The sequence below is a fragment of the Anarhichas minor genome, unplaced genomic scaffold, assembly GCF_050575085.1.
Source record: "Anarhichas minor isolate MPS153535 unplaced genomic scaffold, ASM5057508v1 ptg000007l, whole genome shotgun sequence".
Lineage (NCBI taxonomy): Eukaryota > Metazoa > Chordata > Actinopteri > Perciformes > Anarhichadidae > Anarhichas > Anarhichas minor.
Genome location: NW_027466453.1, coordinates 12,987,478 through 13,006,679, shown reverse-complemented (window position 1 = coordinate 13,006,679; position 19,202 = coordinate 12,987,478). Strand labels below are relative to the sequence as shown.

General features: G+C 41.1%; 1 protein-coding gene and 1 long non-coding RNA gene across 3 annotated transcripts in view; both read right to left on the bottom strand.

Moving 5' to 3' along the window:
* Positions 1 to 14,144, bottom strand: part of LOC142944801 (E3 ubiquitin-protein ligase rnf213-alpha-like) — a 30,400-nt gene extending 16,256 nt beyond the window's left edge. The window contains exons 1-28 of one of the 2 annotated variants that reach the window (XM_076085937.1): positions 13,984 to 14,144; positions 12,245 to 12,360; positions 11,343 to 11,497; positions 9,886 to 10,566; positions 9,272 to 9,754; positions 8,971 to 9,140; positions 8,702 to 8,869; positions 8,116 to 8,321; positions 7,700 to 7,989; positions 7,347 to 7,606; positions 6,938 to 7,150; positions 6,639 to 6,831; positions 6,499 to 6,554; positions 6,232 to 6,406; positions 5,977 to 6,135; positions 5,784 to 5,882; positions 5,590 to 5,712; positions 5,134 to 5,317; positions 4,754 to 4,927; positions 4,449 to 4,601; positions 3,759 to 4,366; positions 3,421 to 3,580; positions 3,125 to 3,342; positions 2,684 to 2,821; positions 2,408 to 2,572; positions 602 to 1,865; positions 315 to 496; positions 55 to 210 (exon numbers count right to left, since the gene is read on the bottom strand). In XM_076085937.1, the coding sequence (XP_075942052.1) occupies positions 55 to 210; positions 315 to 496; positions 602 to 1,865; positions 2,408 to 2,572; positions 2,684 to 2,821; positions 3,125 to 3,342; positions 3,421 to 3,580; positions 3,759 to 4,366; positions 4,449 to 4,601; positions 4,754 to 4,927; positions 5,134 to 5,317; positions 5,590 to 5,712; positions 5,784 to 5,882; positions 5,977 to 6,135; positions 6,232 to 6,406; positions 6,499 to 6,554; positions 6,639 to 6,831; positions 6,938 to 7,150; positions 7,347 to 7,606; positions 7,700 to 7,989; positions 8,116 to 8,321; positions 8,702 to 8,869; positions 8,971 to 9,140; positions 9,272 to 9,754; positions 9,886 to 10,566; positions 11,343 to 11,497; positions 12,245 to 12,341 (6,930 nt within the window). In that variant the 5' untranslated portion in view covers positions 12,342 to 12,360; positions 13,984 to 14,144. The remainder of the gene's footprint in view (positions 1 to 54; positions 211 to 314; positions 497 to 601; positions 1,866 to 2,407; positions 2,573 to 2,683; positions 2,822 to 3,124; positions 3,343 to 3,420; positions 3,581 to 3,758; positions 4,367 to 4,448; positions 4,602 to 4,753; positions 4,928 to 5,133; positions 5,318 to 5,589; positions 5,713 to 5,783; positions 5,883 to 5,976; positions 6,136 to 6,231; positions 6,407 to 6,498; positions 6,555 to 6,638; positions 6,832 to 6,937; positions 7,151 to 7,346; positions 7,607 to 7,699; positions 7,990 to 8,115; positions 8,322 to 8,701; positions 8,870 to 8,970; positions 9,141 to 9,271; positions 9,755 to 9,885; positions 10,567 to 11,342; positions 11,498 to 12,244; positions 12,361 to 13,983) is intronic. The other variant, XM_076085938.1, reaches the window with a different exon arrangement.
* A 3,747-nt stretch (positions 14,145 to 17,891) lies between these two features.
* LOC142944802 (uncharacterized) lies at positions 17,892 to 18,549 on the bottom strand. The gene is made up of 3 exons (XR_012952880.1): positions 18,319 to 18,549; positions 18,168 to 18,228; positions 17,892 to 18,078 (listed from the first exon to the last, which is right to left on the bottom strand). It is a non-coding gene; the product is annotated as an uncharacterized LOC142944802 (long non-coding RNA).
* Between the last annotated feature and the right edge of the window lie 653 nt (positions 18,550 to 19,202).

Sequence of the window (19,202 nt, the reverse complement as noted above, 5' to 3'; positions counted from 1 at the left end):
TCAATTAAGATGACAAACGATAAGCAATAGAGACAAAATTGTAAAAACTCTTACCTGCCGTGAAGTATTTCTGTTTGACCTGACAGTCGGCTCCAAAATCTCTATGACATACAGCTGCTCGTCATTGCACTTCCAAGTCCTTCCCTCAGAGTCCATCAAATAGCGCAGAATCAATAGTTTAAAAAGAAACTCATCGAGACCTTTCTGCACCTTTTCAATCACATAAAAACACAGCCCATTAACACCATATGTCATTTCCTATTAAAAATGCTACATTGCATTAAGCTAAATATTAACTTGAGACTCATTATTACCACTGATGTGATGTCCAAATGGAACATCGTAAGATCTTTCCTCTTCGGGGTGTTCAACAGAGATTGAAGGATGATATTCTCATCAACATTTGGTTCAATCAAGCGAATGCATTTCATCATTGACGGCTTTTTGGTTGAGCGCTTAAGCTTTTTATACAGCCTGTTGACGTAGAGAGATTTACCTGCAATTTGAAAAAAAGTAATAATCACAAGTATTCATAATTGTAGAAGTGAAATATTTACCATCAAGCATTTGAAATAGCTGAGTACTGTACATATATACTAACCAACACCAGCCCTTTTGGATGAGACGACACCAACGCACAGTCGGTCTTTGAAGGCAGCTGCAGCACTGCATTGATCTTCTGGCACAACGTAGTGTTTGTGGAGGTACCGCTGGATCCTTGCCAATGGCTCCTGGGGAACCATGTGCAATCTGTACAGGCTGAAGGCTGAAGGAAGGTAGGCATGTTCTCTTTCTGAGCTGCAGATGATAACAAGTCTGTAGTCTTTCCTACTCTGCATTTTCATTTGCTGAAAAAAGTTCTCAACCTTAGAGCTCACATCATAAGTGAGCAGATCTCCATACAGTAGACAGTATATCTTCTGTCCCCCATAGCCTGTGCTGAGACAGCGTCTGAGGAAGAGCTCCACCTGTTCATAGGGTGTTGAGGAGTTGCACAGGAGGACTTCATCATATGTGGGAAGTGTCTCGTCTGCGCTACTCATGTAAACAGAGATGCAAGATGTGAGGACCTCATCGTGCGGGCAAACAATGAGGTTTGGGTTTCCAGGGGCCAGGCCTTTAGGCAGCAGCCTCCTTGTGAAATCCTGAATGTTATCGCCAGAAATGTCTTCTTCGCTCTCATCTTCTTTGTTGGCCAGTATTTCCAACAGTCTTCCGAGACTTTTTATATCAAGAATGTGCGGGAGATAATTCTTCATGTCTTTCATGTAAGCATTCCATATCAGATCAAATTTTTGTGAACCATTTGCTTGTTCCACAAGACTTAGCAGAGGGTCCAACTCACTTGTGAAGTTTGGGTCTCCCAGCTCAACCATTACAAAAGTCTGGAACTCAACATCTTCATTTTGCTCATGTGGTTTGGTGAGGATCTCATACTGGAGTGCATGCCAGACATGCCTCAAGTCTGATGCTGTGCAATTTGGCTTGACAAAGGAGAGCATCATGAGAACTTGGTCCTCAATATTGGTGACATTTTGCTGAGTCAGCTTGCTGCAGAGGTAGACAAACTGTTCGGCTGTATAGTAGTTCAGATAGTAATGCTGGGACCTCTGTTTGTCCACAAAATCCATCCAATAGTGCAGGCACTTCTCCATTTTCCTGCAAAACTCAGGAAGCTGCTCCTCTATGCTGCCCTCCACAATAACAACACTGAGGACACTGCCTAGTTTGAAGTCCATCATAATGCTGGGTTCCTCACTGCCTAAACTGCAGTTGATTTGAGCTTCCCAGTGTCTGAACAGAGGGTTCCCGGCAGTGTAGAGGGCAATGAATGCTTCAGCTAGTCTTTGAACACTGGCAAAAACCTGAAAAATAAATACAAAGCTACAGTCAGATGCAACTGTGAATCCTTCTTTTATGTATTCCAAACATTGAGCTTCATGCATTAAGTACACCCATTACTGCTGATGTCAATAGATATTATAAGATATTCAGAATTTCATTTGCTTTTTCAATTATTGCTATGTTTTAAACAATTTGATGCCTCTGCAACAATAAGAAAACACTAGGGCCATCATCGACCAAAGAAATTATTTTAGTTGGTTGATTGAATTTTGTGGATTGGTTTGATTTAAACAAAAGATCTGAAAAACTGAGTTTCTTCACAAAGAATCACACAAAAGCACCACTTTAAATCTGGTGATTACCCAACTTCCTTAGAAATCATCATCATTTAGCATGAATAAAAACAGCTAATCAACAATAAAAATCTAGGGGGCATAAATATTATCAGCAGTACTTGTACAACTAGTAGAAGCATTGGTAGTATTAAGAGTAGCATTTCCGATTCTATGCTAAACAAAGTGACTTATGCTCACTACATAAAAAGGGAAACATTTCGATGTACCTCTGTAAAGTGATCGACTTCACTCTGCCCCTGATCCCCTTTCCCAGACATCAGCATGAGTTTGTTCTGCAGCTCCCGCAGCTCCTCAAGAGAATAGCAGCGCATCTGCTGACCCTCATCATCCTCCTCTGGAATCTGCAGCTTCAGGGCGGTGTCGAGACTCAACTGGATTGAAAAACAGAAATACACTCTCAGACCTAATTTTGTAGGAACTTTCCCAGAGACAACCTGTAGCATGGACATAGGGATGTGATCATCTCTGCTTTTGTTGGTTACCTTTTTTACACCTTGTGCACTGATCAGGTAGATACCCTTGTTGTTGACGGCTGATGCTAAAGAGAGTGACGACAGCTCCACTGACCCGTGACTGTCCTTCACAGTCTTTAGCCATTCCAAATGGCGTGCACTGTCTCGCTGCAAAAGAAGATAACATTGTTAATTGTGCTGTATGATTTTAATTGGTTATTATCATACAGTCCCCTGACTGTATGACAATAACATTCACATGAGTGTTTGAAATCCAATGATAATAGAGAATACAAACAATAAATGCTCCAGAGATGTATTCCCTTCAGTAAAATCTTTACCAGCCAGTCATTAGTCAATTCTGCATGAACGACAGCAAAACAATGCCAATATCTGGAGTCTTCTCTTCTGGACTCTTCTGGAGTTTTAGTTTAGTTTTTTTGTAGCGGTATTAACAAGGCGTCTGCTTACCAGTTTTTTTGGTAGGTTGCCGTCATTCTCCAAAGCTCTCCAGAGCTTCTTGAGGACCACTTTGAAGACTTGAAAACCAGAGTCTGGTTTGAGCTCATACAGCATTGAAGAGTAGCCGAGGACAGCATCATGGAAGCAAGCGACACGATCCACGTCCATGTCATTCTCTCCCGCAGAGATTGAAGCCAGGTCAACAAACACCTTCAACTCATTGATATCTGAGAAAAAAATATCATTTTGTTGAGTAATTTCACCTGAATGAGGATTAAAATACAGCAGATGGTAATGACTCTTACCTTCGAGTGCATCTTTTACCCATTTTACAAAGTGTCCTCTGAGTCCCAGCTCATGTAGGCACAGTCTGCGGGACTCAGTGATGTCCACCAGGACCGTCTTGGCCTGCATCAAGTCATTGTCAATCCTATTGAGCTGCTCTGTCTGAAAGTCTGCATGACTCTGAAGGTAGAAGAAAATCAAAATACAATAATAATTTAATATAAAAAAACCCCAAAGACAATACAGTAACTTAATGCACATGTGATATGGAGAGGGGGGGGGTTTAGCCTGACTCGTTTTCAAGTGATGTGTAGTATTTCTGGCTGCAATATATTTAGTTGAAAACATGGCCACTTACAATTCCTGTCAGTGTCTCCAAAACCCTGAAGTCCCCTTTAAGATGAAGCGTCTCCTTGACCTTCATGATAATTTGAGCCGAAGCCACAGCCAGGTGAAGCTCGTGATACTGCTCGATCTGTTGAACCCTGGTGTGGATCCACTGTTTGTCAGTGGAGTTATCGACTCTGCTCATGATGTCCAGGTTCTGTGCAAGCTCTTCGTACTTTCCCTTGTAATCTTTGAAGAGCGGGTTTACCTCCTCGAGCCTTATACTGCCATTCTTCAGGCGTGTGTAGAGGTCTTTGTATTCAGCAAAGCAAGGCTCGAAAATGTCATCATGTATCATCTTTGGTGTTGCCATAATGTCCGCTACATCTTCATTATCTTCCATTTCTGCATCGGCCATTTGTTTGGCTTTTTTCTCCCAACACACATTGAATATATGACAGTCTTTAAATGCGGATAGGACCTCCGCCATGTTTCTGATTTCTTCATCCAAGTCAAAGAATGTGACAACACCGGCCAGGGGAGAGGGCAGTTGGTCAAATGGATGAACCTCCATGAAATGGTCCAGAGGCAAGATCTCGATGTTCACCTGCTGTCTCTCTTGCATGTCGCCAAGATCAACTGTCATGGAAATGAAATAAGCATTTGTTAAATTTTCTGCAACTGCTTGATCAAACAAATCTGACAAGATTCTCCACCATACCTGTCATGTATCCCCCAAGTATGTTGCTCTTTGTTAAGAAGAGGTCCACAAGCTCCTTCTCATGGTAGACATCTTTCAATTCGTCCTGTCTGCACTGCAACAGCCGCCTCATTTTGGTATTATCCTTGTATTGTTCATTCTCAGAGAGGCAATCTGTTAATATCAAATCACACACACACGTGGCAATATATCGATTAGGCCAGTTTATGCTATCATATGAAATAAGCATGTTCTGGGGTTATTTATTAATAATTTGTTTAACACAATTCTTGGGACATCTTTGATGACAAGTAGACTGTTATTACCAATCTTCAGCAGTTCTAAGAAGGCATTTTTCTTCTTCAACACAATATTGAGCAGGCTGGTCTTGATGTCTCCATGGACCAGTCGATTGACGACGGCTGAGAAGGATGATATGGCTATGGCTATTCTGTCCCTGGCATCTTGGGAGAGCGTCTCAATCAGCTTTTCGTCTGCGCCTGCAATGACAGAAATTACATTTTTTTGTCATAAGTCACATCAATGAAGTTCTGCCATGAAGTCATAAACTGAAGCCTGGATTTCTACTGTTGGAGGGTGATTGATCTTATGGATTAGATATTGCTATTATATTCTATCTCTTTACTGCACAATTGTATTTAATTTGTTGTGTGTTTTAATGGTTGAATAATTCCAAAGGAGATACCATGCAGTCGGAAATAGTCTTTGGCGGCAGTCCAGGAGAGGAGATGCTGAAGGACCAATTCTTCATCTTCCAGATAATTTCCTTGAATGTTCTTTGGCCAGGATTTCTCAATAATGGCTGAGATGAGTTTCCCGAACTTCCAGTTTACCTGGATCTTCTCAAACAGCTTTCCCTCACACTTGGTCTGCATTTGAGATAACACAGCATTAAACATTACGGCGCATCTTTTAAATGATGAAGTGAATCTGTTGCTCATGCATGCCAGCAATTTATTAGATTAGACTCAAATTTACTGTGATTGCACAGAGTACAGGTATGTACAGTATAAACAGTAATATAAATAGGTTTATAACATGATTATGTTCAGTGGTTGGGGGTAGGTGCGTGTCGCTCCAAGGTAAAGGGGGGTATAGTTAATACATATACATTTTAAAAGTGAATGAGAAGTCTTCATACCTGGCACAACGACGTAACAGCCTCAAGAGCACATCGCTCAACACTAGCAGCAACATGTGGATGGGATTTACTGAGCTCCTCTATCTTTGTGCAGTAGAATTCAATTTGGTTCACAGCATTTTCCTAAAATCAGACAGACTCATTAACTATTTATAGTTCAAGAAAAACAAGGATCTGCAGAAGACGTCACATACCTGTTTGTACTTGCCCTCAAAATCCATTGTGAATGTCTGTCTCCATTCTTTTGTGCAATCTTCGTCTTTGAATTGGATGGAGATGACGTTGTTCCACATCTGTAAGGTACAACAAACAAAAGAACCATTGTTCAGCCTTCTCTACCAATGGATATGTACATTTTGCATTTTACAAAACAACAAAACTGCTCACTTCAATCTCCGATGTAGCTTCAACTCGTAGCATTGATAAAAAAGCCCTGTTCAGCAACTCCTGCTTGAAGGACCGACTGATCCAGCCTCTCATAATGTCCTTTGCCTGAGAGACCAAGTCTTTTGCATATCGCTGCTCTTTTTCTCCTTCTTGAGTCTCCTAGACAAGAATAAATAGTACAGTATTTGAGATCAACAAGACTTAATTAGTTCTGAAATGCTAACATCTTGCCTTATAAAGATTCACTTCACATACCTGCTGTTTGTTACAGTGAACAAAGTCCGACACTGATGCGACCAGATTCACGCAAGCCACAGGAATATCAAGGTGATTCCGAGCATACGATGTTGGTTTGACTCCATTGCAGAGTTTCTCTAACAGTTTCACTGCTATTGCTAGGCACTCTCTCCTATAAGCCGCAGTAAAATGACTGTGGAATGGAAATGGAAATAAAAGATTAAACCAGGAAACTTCATGAAGATTTAATTTTAAAAATCTGCTAAATCTAGAAGAGCAAATCACCTGTATTTTTCCTCAATCAGATGTCCTTGGATATGTAAGAGAATTTCAGATGCGGTCTGTAAAGCAGAAATACAAGAACACTAATGAAACTTCACTATAACCCTGAAATGTTTCATTTTCAATAAAGGTTTCCACTTCACCTCAAAGCCACTGTAGGAAATGTCTTGGGGAGCCTTGTTGGTGAACACATGAAGCATGTCCAAAAGCTCCGGCTTGATGTTGGAGACACAGTCCATCAGGCCATCAAATGGCATCAAGAACAAGAAGGATCGCACTAAAAGTGCATCCACTTCCATCAAGTGACTCTGGCTTTTTACCGCATTCAGCAATGCCCTGAAAACAAAAGAGTAAGAAAACATAATGTAGAGCAACATCTACCTCTATATTAATAAATGCACTGGAAGATGGTTGTGTAAGCTGTACTCTGACAGGTACTTACTTCCTATCATGACTGCCCATGTATGCCGAGTTAGGAATTCCAATGCCTTGCAAACCTGCCCAGGATGCGCCATACTTTGAGTTGCCAGAAGTCGCTGCTTCAAAGGGCTTTGTGGCGCCTTTGAGGAGGTGGAGGAGCGGAAGTACCAGAATCCATTTGGGCATTTGCTCTATTTTCACCGTGTTCATCAGATTCACCAACATTTCTGGCAAACTACAACAAAGAAAATGTTATAAGCATCTGAACAGAAGGGAGTAGATTGTGACTGTCATTTCAAATTGTATGCGTGTGTGTGTATATATATATACATAGATAGATAGATAGATAGATAGATAGATAGATAGATATATATGCGTGTGTGTGTGTATATAAATAAATAAAGAGAGAGAGAGAGAGATTAGGCCCCTACTTTTTGAGAGTTGCGACATCCTGAGAAAACTTTGTCCAGTACTGGAGGAACTCATCTTTTTCTAGTTTGGGTAGACAGAGCGCACCGCAGAGCCGATGGAGCTCACCATGATCCAGTTTGAATTTAAGCTTTCTGCATACACAGAGCATGATCACAGCCGCTCTCATGGGATCCTGAATGTAGAGCATCTTCCCTTCTCCATCCTTCAGCAACTGAGGAATCACCCTCGTCAGCATGAATTCCTTTACCATCTTCTTCACCTATTAAATTATATAAGGAGACACAGAGAGAGTAATTGGGTTGGCGATACCGAAATATCTAGACTTTGTGCACAAAGATATAGGTATACTTACATCCTCTTCTCCATAGTTTAAAGAGTACCATTTCTTTTGTTGTTCTTCATACACAAAAGGATTCCCATAAACCTGACAGAACTGATTCAGCTGGATCAGAAAACTTGTCAAGTTGGTATCCGTCCAGCTCCGGAGAAGATCAAATATGGACTCCAGCATGATATTCCCCGCAATCTCTCTGCCTTCAATCAGGCTCTTCCTTTGTTCAGGCCAGATTTTTTCTTTAAAGCGTTTGAGCATGCCTTTTGATGGCTCGGCACAGATGATGTCATCATATTGATGCCAGTCTCCTTTACAAAAAAAGATAGAGTAAAATTCAATGTGTGAAATGCAAATACATCATAATATAAAAATCAGATGCCATTTGCAAGCAGGCAAATATGTTTACAGTCGTTTCAAGTGAAGATTACATTTACCATCGTCATTGACGAGAAGGGGTTTCACGAACAAACATCGGTTGGTGGTCGTCTGATATGTAGAATCCATTTTGTATATGTACTCATACTCGTATTGCTTTTTATGTTTATAGACGACATATTTGTATGGTATCGACACAGACTCAGCATCCCTTTTGCTTGTTTGCAGACTGCCCTCGACCAGAAAACCATGATCTCCAAGATCCCTGTGTGGAAAAGGAAAAAAAACGACAAATGTGCATCTTGTTATAAGTCCGTGAGAGATGACATTATGAGCAGCCCAGTTTGTCCATGAACACATCAAAAGCCACCGCCATTCCCCACTCTGCCACTAGATGAAGCAGCTTAACCCTGAGTGGTGGGTCATAGAGCCAGTTTGTCAACAAGCAAGTAGCATAATATGTGTAGTATGTAGTATGTATGTGTACAGTGATTGTGTGGGGAAAGTGTATGCTTTAGAAATAAGCAAAGACAATTCAAGAACACATGAAACTTAGATTTTGAAATCATTTTGAATAATGTTTGATGTGCCTGTGAAGTAAACCGCCATCTTAGCTTAATTGACAGTTGATTCAAGAACACATACCTGGTCACCGACAGCTCAACTGCATCATGGTCCCATTTTCCGATGGAGTGCCCAGCCCTGATGAAAATACGATCTTCATTTGGAACAAATTTGAAGTCCTTTGACAGAACTGCATGGAAGTAAATTGTGAGTCTGTCACGTGCAGCGATGTTGTTGTTCCTGGTCACCCTAAAAAGCAGAAACATATAAATACAGATAAAGCTAATGTAACTCACACACAGCGGTGACCTACAGCAAATGTGTACAGCGATGTGAGAGGGTTTCATCACCTTTTGGGTGGCGGGGTAGCTGGGGAGCTGGACTTCTTGCTGCCATCTTTACTTCCCTTGTCAGCGTCTGAATGTTGTGCTGCAGTCGAGTCCTGCTTGCTGCCAGACTGCTGATCCACCATGTGCTCTACTGTCCCATCTTGGTCCACGCTGGAGCCTGTGCCGTCAGCCTGTACAAGTAGCATCACACATGCATGTTAAATATACATTTTAATTCATGAAAACAAACTAGTTTCCCTTCTCCACCAAAAGACAATAATGTAAGCTTCTGTTTGTCAATAATGATTTTAGTCAGCTTTACCTTTGATGCTTTTTGAGCACCAAAAACCATCTTTTGTTCAGCTGCCACATTCTGCTTCTGCGTCTGGTCCTGCTGACTATTTTCCTTCTGTTTGTTTTGTCCCGTCTGTTTCACATTTTTCTCCACGTTGGCATTCTGGTCGTGTGGGGATTGTTGAGTGGCGGAGGTGTCTTTGTTGTTCTTTGAGTTCTTCTTGTCGGTCTTTTGATTTTGAGGGTTGGTGGGCTTCGTACCGCCGCCTGCACCTGACTGAGAAGCGGCACTCTTGCCGTCTCCTGAGACGGGAGTGTGAGCTGGTGCAGTCTTGAGTTTCTGATCCTGAGGTGATTTGGGGGAATTGCTCTCTTCCTCATCAGGGTTACCCGGAGCTTCCTCAGTCTGCCTCGCAGGTCTCGCTTCTACTGTGGCTGCAGATGTTTCACTCTGATCCACCATGTGCTCTACTGTCCCCTCTGGGTCCACGCTGGAGTCTGTGCCGTCAGCCTGTACAAGTAGCATCACACATGCATGTTAAATATACATTTTAATTCATGAAAACAAACTAGTTTCCCTTCTCTACCAAAAGACGATAATGTAAGCTTCTGTTTGTCAATAATGATTTTAGTCAGCTTTACCTTTGATGCTTTTTGAGGACCAAAAACCATCTTTTGTTCAGCTGCCACATTCTGCTTCTGCGTCTGGTCCTGCTGACTCTTTTCCTTCTGTTTGTTTTGTCCCGTCTGTTTCGCATTTTTCTCCACGTTGGCATTCTGGTCCTGTGGGGATTGTTGAGTGGCGGAGGTGTCTTTCTTGTTCTTTGAGTTCTTCTTGTCGGTCTTTTGGTTTTGAGGGTTGGTGGGCTTTGTACCGTCGCCTGAACCTGACTGAGGAGCGGCACTCTTGCCGTCTCCTGAGACGGGTGTCGGAGTGTCAGCCGGTGCAGTCTTGAGGTTCTGGGCCTGAGGTGGATTGCTCTCTTCCTCATCAGGGTTACCCGGAGCGTCCTCAGGCTGCCTCGCAGGTCTTGCCTCTACTGCGGCTGCAGATGTTTCACTCTGAACCACTTGTGCGTCTTCAGCTGGTGCAGCAGGAATGTTAGCTGTTAAGGAACTGGGCAGGCTCTCCAGCGAGGAGGGCCCATCTTGCAGCGACTCCAGAGCTTCATCCTTTGCATTATCTGAGCTTTCGCTGTCAGAAGAGTCTCTCCCAGTCTGCAGCTTCTTCCCCTGGCTGTCTTCCAGGGGGACATGGGACAGGTCTTGGTCTAATGACGAGTTGTCATCTTTCTTCTTTTTTTTCCTTTTCCTGTTTCTTTTCTATGAAGACCATGAGGTAGACAAAACCACGTTTACTACATATTGGTAGTATTGGTGACGGATAAACATTTTAGATTTATAAAGATCTAAACTTTTTCTAACCGCTATTCCAAAAGATGTGAGCACATGATAATAATTAGCATATTGGAATTGTAAACTCGAGGCGTGTCTTTTTGACTTTTTCAATGAACAGCTTTCAACTGAATTCATAGTCCACTTGACTCTACTGTTAACCACCGTTTGAACAAACCTCGTGATATCGACTTATAGTAAATAACAAAATGGTTTGATGGCATTCTGACTTAAAGGAGCAGTTTGTAGGATTTACTGGCAAAAATAGAATATAGTATTCACAACTCTGTTTTCATGAGCGAATAACCACCGGAAACTGAGAATCGTTGTGTTTTCGTGACCTTAGAATGAGACATTTATATCTACATAGAGAGCGGGTCCTCCATGTTGCAACCCCATGTCTCTACAGCAGCAAACACATTTTTATGTGCCTTAAAGGCCACCGTAGTTCTCCGACACGCTTGGGAAGGGAGGGGTGAGCAAAGGGGTATTCAGTTGGTTGCAATTTACAAACTCACCTCGAGATGCCACTAGATCTTACACACTGCTCCTTTAATTCTGGCATAAACAAGAATAACTTTTTGCAAGCTTAAGTTGAGTTTAAAGTTAAACTATTCATTGTAGACCAAAAGTATCTGCATTTAGACTCGTATGAAGAGAGAGACAATTGAAAAGCGGTGCAACACAGTGACAGTCAAACTTACTTTTTTCTTTGGGTTGATGCTGCTCTCCTCATTTTTTCTTTTAGGGGATCTATTGGACTCTTTGCTGTCCGCCGGTGGGACGTTTTGTTGAAACACAGATTCCTCAGCTGTAGCTTCTGAGAATGCAACCAAGTGTTTGGGCTGATCGCTTGTATCTAGATTAAGAATTAGCAGTATTACGAATCAGACTGCATCCAAAAACATGTGAAAAACACTGTAACTATTAGAATAAAGGACAACTACAAAGCAACAGTAGTGTATTGCCAAAACCCAATTTGCATTCCAGCCAAATCCTAATTCCCCACAAATCCACTTTTTTTATTTTGTATTATCAGTTTCAAACAAAACACGTAAGCTTGATCATTATCTCACGTGTCTCAGGTTTGCATTTTCCCCCTCAGGCTTTTTCTCAAATACGTCACAATAATGACTCTGTTCTCAAATGTAATCTCACACCAAGTGTTTAAAGATGCCGTTTGTTTAATCCCAACCCGCCCTGCTGTCTGCAAATGTGTGGAGGGATAATGCAGAGACGCTGCCATCTTGAGGTCAGAGAAGAACACTCGACGATCACTTATCTTTTCATTCTTAAGTCAAACACTTCCTCATTTTGCTTTAATAAGTACTATGATGTAATGTCGGTACATGTCATGACAATATACAGAATAAAGGTGTTCAAGCCCCACTTTAAAAAAACAGCATACACTCCTCAGCACTTTATGGCAGACAGTTAACCCCTGCTAATGTACAGTATACCTCAATTGTCCTGCAAATTGTATTCTAGATGCCGTCGTAACAAACATAACATAGTCGCTCTTTTATACATTTCGTGGAGCTTATTAATCAAATCCTGCAGGTAAAATATATAACACTAAACCTCATACCTAAATGAATCAACTCACCATGTGTGTTTGCAGGTTGGATGGACAGCTTCTGGCCACAATCACTGCAGAATTTGGCTGTCTCCAAAACAGTATGGTTACAACCTGGGCAACTCATCTTAGGACTTCAGTGATCTCTGCAAAATGAAAGGAACACGTTTAACTGCAATGTGCCAGCAAATTCCTTTCACTTTCACTTTAGCCTCATGAGGCCCTCATGAGTCAGCGTTCACAGCTCTGCAAAACATCCTCCCGGAACACAGTCGTGTCTTTCACTGACACGGACTCAGAGCAGTCTTATCAAACAAACGGACCGATAAACGTGTCGTTAAGTGATTGAGATGGCAACAGCTATGCAGCAGTCAGTGACAGTGAACCACTGCACAGAGCGCCCACCCTCTGACCCGCTGACTCACATCCAATAAATGAACTCACTTCAGCCAAAGAGGAAGAAAAACCATGAGGTCTCACTGCGGCACGAAACATATCACACTATCCTGAGATCAATGGAAACCCCCATCCCAGAATAATCAGGTTGGTGTTCACTTGAACAGACCTAGGCTTGGTCCAATGTGCTCCAGGCTCTGTGAATTTATGATCCGTTTTGTGACTTTTTCTCTCCCTTTAGGAAACCCCCCCCCCCCCCCCCCGCAAGAAACTCATGTGCAGGCACCCTTTTGACTCTCAAAAACACACAATGAAATCTATTCTGAGGCAAATGATATCACTGGTACAGGCAATGTAATGTAATGTAATGACTGCTCTGCTCTCTCTGTTGAAACCCTCGGGACGTCTGGCTACACCTGTTTAAACCCACAGAGAGAAGTGCTGTGATTGACTTTTTTTTACTTTGTTTTTTTTGTGAATCTTTTGCGTGAAGTAACAGCTCTATTCAGGTCAGATTTCATCACATGATTTTCTTCTGATTTTCTGACATGCATAGGAAATCAACTACCAACCTCAGGGACGGTAAAAGAAAAAAGGGAACCGACACATTTAATTTTGTTCATACTCTCTGTTGCAATTGCATGACATAGGCTCGGCACTGCAGTGAACTTAATTATACAAAATGTTTATTTGTGTTCCAAACTAAGTCATTATTAAAAGAGCATAATGTCTCATTTGTAGAAATTGTATTGTGCATGGACAACTGTAGAGATAATTCACAGAAGGAGTAAGAAACAAACCAAACTAGAGGGTGGGACAACGTTTTTTAAAGCACCGAGTGATTCCTCTTCCTCATGACAAGATCTTTGGCTTTTTGGCTCCAAAGTTCAGCCAATAACAACGTTTGCATTTTACGTCACTTCCTGCTTCGATCCGTGCTAAACGATAACCTCAAGTGACAACAGCCACACTGAAACGTTAACTAAACAAGACACACAGGAGCTGTCATGATAATCCGGTATTACCAACACACGTATAACTACAGTAACAGCTCCGTGTCTCACTAGCGGTTTACGACACTTTAGCAGCGAGTTAAACGTTAGCTAACTAGCATTAACTCTTAAGTCTACTGCGTAATTGCTCCTTGACTCATTTTCCAGACATAACATGCTAATGTGCAGGTGCGAGGACACGTCAACCAAATGAGATCGCATATGAAACCCCCCTAGTGTGAGTCAGACTAAGAAGTAAACCCCCTGGCAGCGAGGTCTGATAGCTGCTCCAGCTAATTCAATGCTAATGTTGTCACAACGTAAAGTCTGACCTCGAGATGTATCTAGAAAACATTCACACAAACATGTCAGCAGTCCTACCTGAACGGACGGCGTCGCACGACCCCTTTCTTCGGGTTTCTGCAAAAAGGAGAAAGCTCAGAATCATCTCGTGTCTGCTGCCGGCAGAGAGTCGCATCAGGGTCCTGCTGTCATTTCATTTCCGCATGTCTTGGAAAGTTTCGTTTACTCAGAAATGGGCGTCTCAAAAACAAGTTAACTTTCTGAATGATTCATATCAGTAGTTTCATATAGCTACTGGCAGTTTTCATGCACAGGTGTGGAAAGTAGTCACTAATTAGTACTGTCATTACTGTAAAACAAGTAGCTTCGACAACCTTTTTCTTGTGACACTCATCAATAATATATCAAGCATATGCTTTTTTTAACAGAAGAACAGAGTAGCTATGTGTTTTAGCACAATCCAAGAGGGAAGATGTGCTTTCTTGGATATGATTGGCTGGAAGATGATGAAATGTGGGATTCTCCTCTTGTATTATTATTATCATCGTTATTATATTTTGAATAAACATGTTTCTGCTTTCTACAGGCAGGTTGCCTTATTGTCTTTGCTACGTGCCCATTTACAGTGAATGGTAGACATGTCCAAGCTGGTTACCGTTGAAAAGCTTAAACACTTGTAAACAATATAATATAAATATAACTATAAATCATCCTTGCCATAAAAAAAATGTCAAATCATACATATTCACACACGAGTTTAAACTTTGAACTACAGAATTATTTATTTAGGTGATTGGTTGTGATGTATGAATAAAGAGCATACAAATGTACTCTGATTATTATGTTATTTGTTGAAAAATCACCAGAGAAATCTCAGAAAAAGGGATCTGGTGACACATGCACAGGATGCATGCTTCATTTCCTGTTTTAGGATTAGTAATCACTGCTCCGCTCTGTCTTTGCTGAAGCCCTCGGGCCTTCTGGCTACACCTTGAGGCAACAATTAGCCTGAATGTTTACACGCACAGAGAGCAGCATGTGTGTTGCACTCTGGCCAAACATGTTGTTTGTCGCACTTTGTCTCGTCACACCAAGTTTCTGTGTGTGCTCTCCTTGGAAATTATGTAACAAATAAATACACAGTCAAAAACACATACTGTGTGCTGTGTACTCACTGTTCCTGTGGATTCTCAGTAAAAGGGAAACCTGCAGATGTTCATTGTGACATGTTGAGAGTCCTGCGATGCCTGTGGGATGACCTTTCACTCTGTTACGAGCTGTGCCTCTCTAACAACTCTCACACTTTGTGTGCAACACTCATTTTGTGTTGCATGCAGTCGTAGAGTAATGGAGGCTCAACACCAGACTTGTTTTAGGATGCTATGCTCTTAAATTGTCAGCAGAGGGCAGAATAATCTGAAGGATTGGGTACGAATGTGCCACAGAGTGGAAAAAAAAAAAAGATTTCAACCTTTGTCTGCCACAAAGGATTTCACCCGTGGACACTACTCCAAAAAAAAAAAAATCAGTCACCTAAGTTATCTTGCTAAAACACCTATCTAGAGTGTTTCATCTTGCGAGGGTGCGTTTTCATGGTAATGTGGACTGCACTCCCAGGTCAGGAGTGTTTCACATTCAAGCCTTCAGATCCAAAAGGTATTGAAATGTCTTCCCCATGCGACTTGTATGTAAAAGTAAAAATAGGGAGCAAAGAATGTATTTTCCAAAACATACTGAAACACCTGTGTGCATGAGACAAGTTAAGAATAAAACTGCTCGGATACTATTTAGATAAGAGCAAGAGGAGCTGTTTTGAGGGTGTTTATTGTGTCCGATACAGTATACAAGAAGCATGTCAAAGTCTACTGGGCTGTAAATAAGAGCTTACATGGAATAGCAGGTGGCGTATACAGTTATTAATGATGAATGTTTACACGTGTATTATTTTATACGCGTCTTTTTACTCTTTCGCTGCACAGTGTTTTAGTTTCGCTCTCATTTGTATATTATGATTATTTGTACTTCATGTAAATCTCTGTATCTAAATTATTTCACATATTTTCATCGTTTGCAGCCTGTTGCAATCGTTTGTAGCCTTGTGGGTATGTATACGTCATTTCAGTAAGCCACTCTTTGAGAGACAACAAAGCTTCAAGTGAGGATTTTAAATTCGATTGCAAACCTTCACCTGTGGCTGCGACCTTTCTTCAGTTTGAACAACAGCAATTGGTGTTGATAGGAGAAAAACGTGTTTTTGTAAAAGATTGTGATATTTAGTTTCCTGGTGCTGTTCCTGTGAAATGGCACGTGCTTGTTGTCAGATTGGAGAGTTTCAAGATATGAAGGCTTCGACGGTGCCTGAAAAAGAAAGTCGGGGGAAACAGTCGTTATTCATGAAGTGAGTATAAGAGCTCGCTGGGCCTCACCTGCACGCCGTGCTATAAATCACACCTTCGTCATCATCACGGGAGACCATCTGCTGCTCCCTGCAGGAGAGACAGTTAATGAGTATGTGCCTCTAATGCCACATAAATTATGATTGGAAAAATCGGAAACAATCAAAACAATTTGTCTTTTTGTAGTCAACAGTTGCATATATGAGTTCTAGTGTCGCTGCCTCACACTGATGTCCCTCTTGTGAATGGTTATTGTCAAAACAGGCCAGTTGAGGTAGTCTGTATTCTGAATATAATTAAAACAATAAATTAGTGTCGAACAAAATCCTCCTCGTACATTCAGTTCTCCATTTATAATTCTACTGTAAACTACTGCAGGGCCTTTTTACACACACAACAAAGACAACCGTAGGATGTGGGTCTAATAACCTGCTCAACATGTTAGCAGACGACCTCAGAGTGGCAGTGGGTTGGCTTTGTGAGATGAGATTGAGGTGCTTAAATTAAAGTTACAATATGTGACACGACATAATCCGCTAGTTTAAAAATGATTGTTTCAATTCAACTTTGATGAACCTTGAATAATGAAAACTATAAAACCAACTTTTCCAGCAGGTGCAAAGTACTGTTGCATAAAGCTCCTCTTTGATCTCAATGTTTCTGAAAGGCTACATTCATTGTTTTCACAGTTTCTCCTCTTCCTCTGCGAAGCAAAACTTCCTGTATTGTAATGATGAAGTATCAGATAGTCTTTAAAACGAAAAGCAGGTCACTCACACCACAGGCTAGATGCAACCTCAGCGGTTTAGGCTGCACGTGAAACCAGGCCCAGGAGTAATGACTGTACTCAATTGAACATTTTTAGCCTTTATTCATTTTTTTTGCCTTCATTTTACATTTTTTACTTTTGGTCACTTAATTGTAGTAACAATATAGTTACCTCGGGTTGCATTTTTTTAGGTAATAATGTAGGCACAAGGTTGAAGAAGAATGTATGAAAAAGAAGATTGATTTTATTTCTATTTGTCCATCATGAGTCCGACAAGATCAGTCTTCTTTTCTAAAGACAGGTTACTAGAAACAAGGGAAGTCACTTCATTCTCTTGGTACATTTTGTACCTCTTGAGTTTAACTCATTTGAAAGAAAAACCACTGAACAGATTTGAGAACATTTGTCTTACTGACTTTAGCACTCATCGGTGTTTTACAGTGGGGAACATGATTTTCGGTGCTCAGGAACCACAGAAGACCACAGACAGTAAATTCACTTCCACAGTGCCAAAAGCACAAAACAGGAGTTTATGTGATTTACAAAACACTCAGCACCAGAAAGCAGCTCAACAGAAAGTGTGTGCACATTTGTCTCTTTGATGAAACCTTGTAATAATAATAACAACCTGATATACGTTTGTTTATTTGACATTCATTTGGTTGCCAGCAGAGTTCACCCTCTGTGACAATGTGCAAGTAGGTTTTACAGACTCATTTTTTTGTGTTGAATCAGACATAAAGAAAATTTAATTGCACACACACCCAGCCAACAGAATAATTGCAACAGTAAGGAAACCTTTACAGACTCCGCTAACAGTGTGAGAACACTTGTTTGGACTATAATACTTCTCTTTACTGCAATGCACGTGCAATACATCTTAGAGATTTGTACGATCTAAGGACATCATACACTCAAAACCCTACGCTACACTTATTCCTGCAAAGCGACGTGTGTTTGTTTCCAACTCGGGGCGGCTCAATGTACGAACGGTTCAACAGCTGGTTTCTGAAAAAGAGAAAAAAAACGTTTTGCACTTCAGACCTTTCATGCAAATAATCATCCGTTAAATCTGTAAGTATTTTTCTGGGTTTTACCTGCAAACTGATGTAAATCACATTCTCATAATCATCAGGTTGGGAGTCCATCTGCTGCTCCCTGCAGGTGACACAGCCAATCAACACATCTGCCTCCAATGCAATAAAGGTGAAAAAATGTATATAAATAAAGTGTGAAGTCATCTCTCACATGTTTGACTTTGTTTTGTTATTGAAGTATACGGTTGTATAGATGACTTCTGCTGTTCCTCCTCCCTCACACTGATTGCCCTCTTGTGATTGGTTATTGTCACCTGCGAGCCAGTTGACATAGTCGGTTTCCTGCATACAAGCATGAAGAAATAACACAATATGAATTAGTGTAGCACAATGTCCTCCTCTTACATCAAATCCTGCCTTGATCTTTCTATTATGAGCTTCTATTTCACCCTCACAACCAAAAACAACCCCTGTGTTTTCTGATCTGTCATTTAGCAGAGACCTAGGATGTGGGTTTGACTCGCCTTTCACATGCTTAAGTTGCAGACAACCTCTGTGCAATTGAGGGCTTTTATTACAATATAGACTGGAGAGTACTGTCTCGAATGTATGCCATGAAAAGGTCACCTGTATGTCCTCCTCACTGTCCGTCTTCGGTGTGCACATCCTTTTTTTGTGGAGTCTGAAACACATAAACCGAATGGTGACACTGCTATAAGACATAATCGCGGTACAGTACGTCAGCAGACCCCCTGAGTAAATGATAAAACATTGCAAGGATCTTATTTGCGGTCATACTTTCTGACACATTAGGCCATGTTTAATAAAAGTTTTGCTAACAAAACTTAAGTTAATCTGAGGGCAATGGATGAAACTCCTTATTTACTTCATTTAGTATGAATGTCTGTATTTTCACATGTTTATGTTTATTTAGACATGAGGCGACATTCTGAATGGCCGTCAGATGAACATAGCAGTGGGTAATATTGAAACTACTTTTTACTCCATCACATTTATTTGACAGCTTTAGCTAATTACTTTGCAGATGGAAGGCTCTGCACTTCCACACAGGTGTTGATTACCCTGGCTCTTGGA